This window comes from Cupressus sempervirens, chromosome 5 (assembly GCF_028749045.1).
Source record: "Cupressus sempervirens isolate cs-2001-9-10 chromosome 5, ASM2874904v1, whole genome shotgun sequence".
NCBI classification, from domain to species: domain Eukaryota; kingdom Viridiplantae; phylum Streptophyta; class Pinopsida; order Cupressales; family Cupressaceae; genus Cupressus; species Cupressus sempervirens.
The window spans coordinates 692,025,737-692,034,141 of NC_143122.1; the positions used below are offsets into that span (position 1 = coordinate 692,025,737).

Here is an 8,405-nt window from a genome sequence, read left to right on the forward strand (position 1 = left end):
AGCTAATGGATGCTCACATGTAGGAAGGTGACACCTCACAACCATTCACCTAATAAGACATGCTTTATTAACCTAAGCGAGATTATTAAAAGTGTAGGAAAAACCTAGCAAAATAGAAAAAATAAAAAACTACACTAACAAGAACATCCACCAAACACCATACCAACCACTATGCATAGTATGTCAACAAACAATCTCTTTATCTGTAAGCACAGGCACGTGCGAGATTCATTGCACCAACTGTGGCAAAACCATGACATTCAACTTCCAACCTTATCTCCAATGTGTCATCGAAATAGAGGATAACATTCTTGACTATTGCCTACATGGAAACCTTCTTGAAGACAACTTCCTAGAGCTTACCAAAATCCACTTCAACTAGTACACAAAATAAATGTCTACAACCATCTACATCATGCAAGATTTCAAGATTCATGACACATTCACACTTACAATTAAGTGTACATTGTCTCTTCTAGGATTCAACTCCACTATCTTCTTCACTTAGTGTTATTATTATATTACACATTATCTTGTCAAAGTCCAACTAATCAACTGCCCATTGATATTCCACATAACTCAACATTTCCACTAAGTTTTCTTATTATCTATTCTTCTCAAATCCTCTTCATCAACCATATCGATATGGATCTCTACTCAGGTAGAAACTATCTCATCAATAAGGTTTAAAATAAATGACAACATAAAATTATTCTAATTGTAGTTTCCATTATACTGATTTATATGAAGACATTAATAAACCTATTCCACTCTTAATCAACATGACCCCTAAAATATTTTTTTACCAATATATAAGTTTTACTCAAGTAATGGTGATGTTTTCACATAATGATGTTTAACATGAGAAATTTGACTAGATATACCATCAATGTTATTAACTTTAAAATAGAAAAGAACATATAAATGGGATTCCTTCTCTTCTCTTCCTAACCTAATTCAGTTAATCAGATTTTTATGCATGTTCACATCCTTTGTAAGTCCTAACCTTTAAAGGCATAGTAAAATTAAATCAATTTATTTATTTATATGAGCTTATGTTTGCACAAGTGCACATCTCTTAAGTCACTTAATTTATTTATAGAATCTTATGTTTGTACAACTGCACATCTCTTAAGTCACTTTTTAAATAAATAAGTCATTTTCTTGTTATGTTTTGGCATAAGATTACCTATTTTTGTTTGTGTGTCCTTGGATTTGAGTTGAACACATATTTTACTAGACAACCCCCACCTTGCGTTTTGATTTTTATAGAATTTTCTTTATATTTTTAAATTTTTTAAATTTAAAATATTTTATGTTTTATAAAATACAAATGATGTTTCCAAATATAAAAATATTATATAATTAACATTAAATTAAAATTAGATAAAGGTTAATCTAAATATAAAGTTAATATAGATATAAATATTAGTTTTAATATTTTATGTGTGTGCATGTGTGATATTTATAATACCAGAGTTCATCCCATAGTATAATGGTTTTGAAATCAACAAGGTTCAAATTGCAATCATGAGCTTTGTGTTGTTGATGATATAATCTGTTTGAACCTTTGCATTAACGTTGCTAGCATTCATGTCAAGTACCTTGCTTGTGCCTATACTCTAGATCCTTGTCGACTTGTGTGCTTATAGGCTTTGTTTCCTATTTGACTACTGTACTTATGGGTTTGGACTATTAATGTTCAAAGATGGGATCTCCCTTTTGTAGCCTCACTTGATTTTTGTCAAACGAAAAAAATCTCTTTTCTAGCCCTTTGATTGTAACTCATCAAAAAATGTGTATCCTCATAATATTAATTATAAATGAATTAACACATGCGTGCATCTTATTTTTTATGAGCAACTTTTCCAAAATTTGTTTCTCGTTTCTCATTGTATTATTGTTATCTTTGCCATCATATTTCATGTTTCAAGTGACATAAATATTTATACATTAGATATCACAATCAATAGGTTTTTGGTTTATTGGTGGAGTTATGGCTCTAAGAAAGCCACTTTTAATCAAGTCGTCTTGGGTGCAAGGGTCCTATATTATAAGGAATGAAATTAGAATCACGCTTCAAATAAATTTGACATAATAAATATTCCTTTGTCATTAACTCTTAATTGAAAAGATTTCAGTCTTAAATTAGTGTTCTCATATTAAATAGATAAAACTATTTTATAAAGGGTGTGGCTATCCTCACAAAATGCACCTTTGCCCAAAATTGAAAAAATAAAAAACACAACAGATTTTGTTAAATTTTTTAGCATTTTTTGTTCATGAAGTATATGTTCTGTAATAAAAAATAGCAAAACATTTGAGAAAAAATCATTGTTTTGGAAGATATGAAGGAAAAAAAAATTTATGCTTTCCAGTCTTGAGCATTGTGCCTTTTATAAATGCCCCCATTGAACTTGTGGTTGCTGTATTGCACTGAAAATAATATAGATGTACACAATTTAACACTGGCTACTAGTACATATAAATTGTCCCTTAGCCAAAACTGAACTTATGTGCTCATCAACTTTATAATCTTATTAAACTCTCACACATACAATTTATGACCTTATTAAACTCCCACACTTTCAATCTAAGCCTTTTAGGGCCCGTTTGTATACAAGCGGAATAGGCATATGTAAATTCCAAAATTTTTGAATTCCTCGTTTGGATGCACCAAAACGGAATTGGAATACGAAGTAAAAATGGAATACGCATTCCATTTTTGGCCCAAAAATGGGGTTTTGCAATTCCACCAAAATAGGTGTTATTGGAATACGTATTCCTATTCCACTTTTTTTAATTTTAGAAAACATAAATTTTGAGGTCCATGAATCCCATCAAATATTGGCTGAATCAAATGGAGAACAAGAATACGTAGTCTCATTTTCTATTCTGAAATACTTATTCCTATTCCCGCAGCCAAACAGGGCCTTAAAGAAATATCTCACCTCTAATATCAGTGATTCACAGTTCCAAACTCGAACATTATAATCATTAGAATTAAGAAAAAAAAATCGATCGGATGCTTGTTTTGTTTTCTTTCACGCACTTACATAGCTTGTTCCAGGTCAATGCTAATGTGGGTTTTCAACTGACCCTTTCCAAGGTTTATTTTGTCCCCGTATTGGCTTTTATGTGCTGGTCTATGATAAGTGTTGTGTGGATGTCCTCTTTACGAGATGATACACGGCAGAAAGTCTTTTATTAGAGATACAAAGCCTTTCAGAGCTCTACTTTGTTCCCATTTTGGCTTTTATGTTCTGGTCTTTGATAAGTCTTCTGTGGATCATGTTGAAGCCCATGGATGTTGGTGAATGTCTTTTAGCAGATGATGCACGGTAGAGAGTCTTTTCTATGTTTACAATACGTTTTTCATATCCTGAGAGTTCTATTCAAGACACGCGGTTGAATCCTCGCAAGGTCAAGCTCTGAATTTGTTAGGCGATTACGTTCTTCTCTTGCCTACTTAAATCAGCAATTGGAATCAACGCTCAGTGCCCAACAAACTTTCCCTCCAGTTCTTGAGCTGCATAAGAGAAGGACCTGTAGAATTCAATGATGACAAGGAGCTCATGTGTACTAGTGAAAACCTGCGTCATGTACTTGGCGTTTGCTATGGTTTTCGTTCAGGAGAAATGTCAATCCATGGAAGACACCCTTCCACTGGGCAGTTCTCTTGCTGGAAAGGAGACCATTATTTCAAAGAATGGAACTTTCGCGTTGGGATTTGTCAGTCCCAACGGCACAAATAAATGGTACGTGGGCATCTGGTTCTCCCAGATTCCCGATAAGACGGTGGTTTGGGTGGCTAACAGGGAGACTCCTGTTTCAAATGCTCCTGGGATCCTCAACTTTACAACAGACGGCCGTCCCAGGCTGTTCGATTAGACTAATGGGCGATCGATTTGGTCATCCAATAACAGCTTGAGAGCCTCCCGCGCTGTGATGTTGGAGAATGGTAATTTATCATGTTGGTGAAGGCAAAGAGAGACAAATAAAGAGAAATAAAACTGATTTCATTGTCTTACTGCCTTGCCCAAATGCATTACATAAGGCCTCTATTTATAGAGGGTATGAGAACTCTCTACACACAACATATTTTACACATGTTAAACTACATTAAATATAATATTAAATATGAACTGTTATTTTGTTGGTTGAGGCGGCTCATTGTCTGCAATTTATTGTGGACGGTGGATGGACGGCTGAGTTGGGCTGCTGGAACGGCAGAGTGGTTGGCTGGACGGTGTTGGATGTCTGCTTTTAATGACAAAAGTTAATATCGACTACCGCCAACAGTTGGGCGGCAACAACGGCTCGGAGATCGTGTGGGAGAGTTTCAGTTATCCAGGAGACACAGTGTTGCCCGGGATGAAGATGTGGAAAGGCATGAAACAGATTTCTTGGAAGAGTCCTCTGGATCCTGCCCCCGGCCCATTCTCCTTTGGAATGGATACATCCCCCGGTAGGACGCAGTTTCTTTTGCTCTCCGGCACAGCTCCCTACTGGTCCACGGGAGAGTGGATTGACGGGCAGTTCACAAATATGCCCTACCACCCTTTTCAACAGAATTTTACTGGACTGGAGTTCGTAAAGCTTTCACCTTCACGAATGTACTGTTTGCTGATTCCCTCTGGCGAGACGATGAGTAGGGTAGTCATGGGACAGAATGGCATAATCGGAAGATACTTTCTGGGGGACAAGGGTGAATGGACTCTGATTGGCTTCACACCCAGAGATCAATGCAACGTGTATAATGTTTGTGGAGCTTACGGAGCCTGCAACGCGTATGCAAAGTCGAATGGGCGCATCACAAGCAATTCGTACGATGCGTGCAGATGTCTGGAGGGGTTCAGGCCCAGGGACATTCGTGCCTGGGATTCTCAACAATGGTGGTCCAGCGGCTGTGTCAGGCGGAGGGAGTTGCATTGCTCTGCCTCAAATGCCACAACTGACGGTTTCCGGGAAGTCAACAACATTTATTTGGCCGATAATCAGGCGGTTTCACATCCTGAAATACAAACGCTGCAAGGATGTCGGCTTACGTGTCTCAGAAATTGCTCCTGTATGGCCTTTGTTGTGACTAATTCGACTCTACCCATTTGCCGGTTATGGTTCGGCGATCTGTTAAATGTGCGAGACACATCTAACGGCCAATCGGTTTTCATTCGCGTGGCCGCTTCTGAGTTGCAAGACAGGGCCGAAACTAAGCGCGGAAGAAGTCATAAATCCGTGATGCTTCGGATTTTACTTCCTGCGACTAGAGCTCTTGCCCTTGCTCTGATGTTGGCGGGGATTGTTCTGCGGAAGCGTCAGAAGAAGACGACGATGGAAGAGGGGGAAAATAGTATTCCAACGTCCCTCAAGGTGTTCACTTTCAGAGAGTTGCGGTTAGCAACAAAGAATTTCAAGCATAAGTTGGGGAGCGGAGCATTCGGCTCTGTTTTCAAAGGAACTCTGCCAGACAACACCCACGTCGCTGTAAAGAGGCTAGAGCGTTCGGCACAAGCAGAAAAGCAATTCCGTGCTGAGATATGCACCATTGGCAACATTCAGCATGTGAATCTAGTCATGCTTCGGGGATTCTGTGGAGAGGGTTCAAAAAGGCTGCTTGTTTACGAGTATATGCCCAATGGCTCTCTAAACTCTCTTCTATTTCGCAGCAAGGAAAGAGAAGGGGGAAAGCTACTGTTGGACTGGAAGACCAGATTAGGGATTGCATTGGGCACTGCTCGGGGATTAGTTTACCTACACCAGGAATGCAGAGACCGTATCATTCACTGCGATATTAAGCCCGAAAACATTCTCCTAGACCGCGACTTGTGCCCAAAGATCGCTGATTTTGGACTGGCAAAGCTTGTGGGCAGAGATTTAAGCCGCGTTCTGACCACCACAAGAGGAACACGCGGGTATTTGGCTCCGGAATGGATCTCTGGCCTGCCCATCACTCCCAAGGTAGATGTGTACAGTTATGGCATGACGCTGCTGGAGATTATATCTGGAGGAAGGAATGTCGATTTGACCGTGGAGAAATCGAGTACGTATTACTTCCCTACCTGGGCTGCGACTCAAAGGGAAACTTGATGGGCGTGGTTGATGAGAGGATATCGCAAGAGGTAGATGGAGAAGAGGTGAGAAGGACAGTAATGGCAAGTATGTTGTGCATTCAGGAGGATGAGAATGCCAGGCCAAGCATGGCTCAGGTTGTGCAGTTGTTGGAAGGGATAGCCCAGGCCAATGCGCAACAAATTCATGGGTCTCTAGAAACACTGCGGGACCGTGAAAGGGAAGTGGAAGACAGCGATACTTCTGTTTGACCCTTGCCGAGTAACTTAAACTACTTATAGTTTTCAAATATACTAATTAGAAGGATGTGCGTCATTATAATTAGCTGTTTGGAACGATTAGAAGAAGAAAGAGAAGATAAAAAGTGGTAATTTGGTATCAGAGCTTGACTGGAACGACCCACTCCATTTTCTCGCAATCACCTCAAGAGAGATCTGATATTTGATCATATTTTGAAAAAAAAGTTGTATGCCATGATTAGTTCACCAAAGAGGAAGTGTAGGTGATGATGGGTTTGTTTAATCTTTTGGTCACCGTAGCTTTTGGGGATCATATTTTGTTTTTTTCCAGTATAGCATATATTAGTTGGAGGGATTCAATTGTTTTTACTACTTATTAGTCCTTGTCGTAAGGCAGGAGACTAAAGTTTTCATGTCTCTTTTAGCATTAGTTGAAACTTTGAAAACTGTGCAAACTCTAGAAAAATTGCTATAAACTATGGTCTATTGACTATTTTTTATTAAAATGAACTTTCCATTTCAAAATTCTTATTTTTTTATTGGCTGCCATGCTTTTTCTCGGTGATCTTTTTGAATTTTTTTGTGAAAATTTTAGCAAAATGATCTTAGGGAGCACCTGGCAATGGAAGGCTCGACTATTGAAGAAAAATAGGGTTGGAGGCACCCAAACGTGGGAAGGTAGCACTTTGCTAGGCACAACCGTGTTATTTGTGGCATCATGCAAGTCAATATACTAAATTATACCCTTCATTCCCTTTCTATGTGTCTGACATTCAATTTCATACTTTATTATGCCCAAGGCATGTTCTTTCTGTTCATTCTCAGACAGCTTCTTTCCTGCGAGCCATCTCCATGGCCGAAAGGGATGTGTTTGTCCTGTAACAGAGAGCAAAACTCCTGCGATGGCCACAATGCTGTTTGCAATGTGCAAGATTGCTCTCTGAGTTGTTATGGTCCTCTGCTATCATGGCAAGGTGTGCTACACTTGCATATGTGACTTGCTATGGGCTTGTGTTGTCATGGCACCTACCATTTCTCCTGGGTATCCTTCGACCATCTTGAGTTTGGTCTATGAATGTTAATCTAATTTCCTTTCTCCTTGTTTATGCATGTATTGTGCTTCCTGTCAACAAGCATCTCATGCATCTCTATTACACCTTCTGGTAGCTATGTTTTCCCTGAAATTCCATTGTTGTGTATTGTACCTGACAAATAGATTCCTGGGTCGTTGTTGAAGTTGTTCCATTCCAGATGCACATGTTATCAATTTTTTATGTGGGGTTTGTGTTTCTTTGGGAAGTTGCATTTGTTTTTTCAGGGTTTGTCATGGTAGAATGTTTTAGTTTGATTTGTATACATCTGGAGATGATTGAAGGAAGCAAATTGTTATTTTTTGTTCCTATAGCCATTTCACTTGCTACAGAGTTAAATACTGTGTTTGCGTGTTGACATCATAATGAGGAAGTTTCTTTGGTATTTTGTAAAGCTTCTTCAGCCAGAGTCTTTGTACCAATAAAATTATATATTCATATATGCTTAGCTCTATATTTTTCCTTGAGTGCAACACGAGAAAACCCACTCAAAGAAAGAAAAAAATTAAGTTTTGTTGGCTTTTTATTCAATATGAAATAGGAACTGGATTGAGGTGACAAAGTCTGAAGTACAATAGGAAAAATGTTTAAGATTAATGGAAACAAGTTGTGGGTATCACTGTATTGTGATATTTCATAATATGTTATACAATATATGCACAAATGCTTTAGCTCTACAGGAAGACCTTCGATGAAAGTAGTACGAGCTTCTATCGAGTTATACCACTATATTTAATCATCATACTCTCCATAAGGTGCGATCAATGGACATTAAATCATTTTGATAGCCCTCACCTTCGAATTTTTTTACGGGATCCCCATTTTTAAATGTATTTTCATGTCATCTAAATGCCATTTTTTTTAAAGGTAGAATGATATGTTCTCATTAAATGTGTGAATATGTGAGATTTAGAACATTACATCTCACTTCAATTGAGGTTTTAGATTTTAATACAATGATGGACTTTATAGAAGTGTGGTTTGATGCTTCAGATAATATCAGACA

The 8,405-nt window shown here is 38.2% G+C and overlaps 1 protein-coding gene and 1 pseudogene across 1 annotated transcript; both read left to right on the top strand.

The window, feature by feature from the left end:
• Window positions 1–3,373: 3,373 nt before the first annotated feature.
• On the top strand, window positions 3,374–4,145 carry LOC149557847 (S-locus-specific glycoprotein S6-like). Its single transcript, XM_089786068.1, has one exon. It carries the CDS (start codon window positions 3,559–3,561, stop codon window positions 3,889–3,891), a length of 333 nt encoding a protein of 110 aa, XP_089642194.1. The 5' UTR covers window positions 3,374–3,558; the 3' UTR covers window positions 3,892–4,145.
• LOC149557848 (G-type lectin S-receptor-like serine/threonine-protein kinase At2g19130 pseudogene) lies at window positions 4,008–6,657 on the top strand (annotated as a pseudogene).
• Window positions 6,658–8,405: the final 1,748 nt, after the last annotated feature.

Excerpts from the sequence above, each read along its gene's own strand:
- LOC149557847 (XM_089786068.1), top strand. The coding sequence starts at position 3,559 with ATGATGACAAGGAGCTCATGTGTACTAGTGAAAACCTGCGTCATGTAC.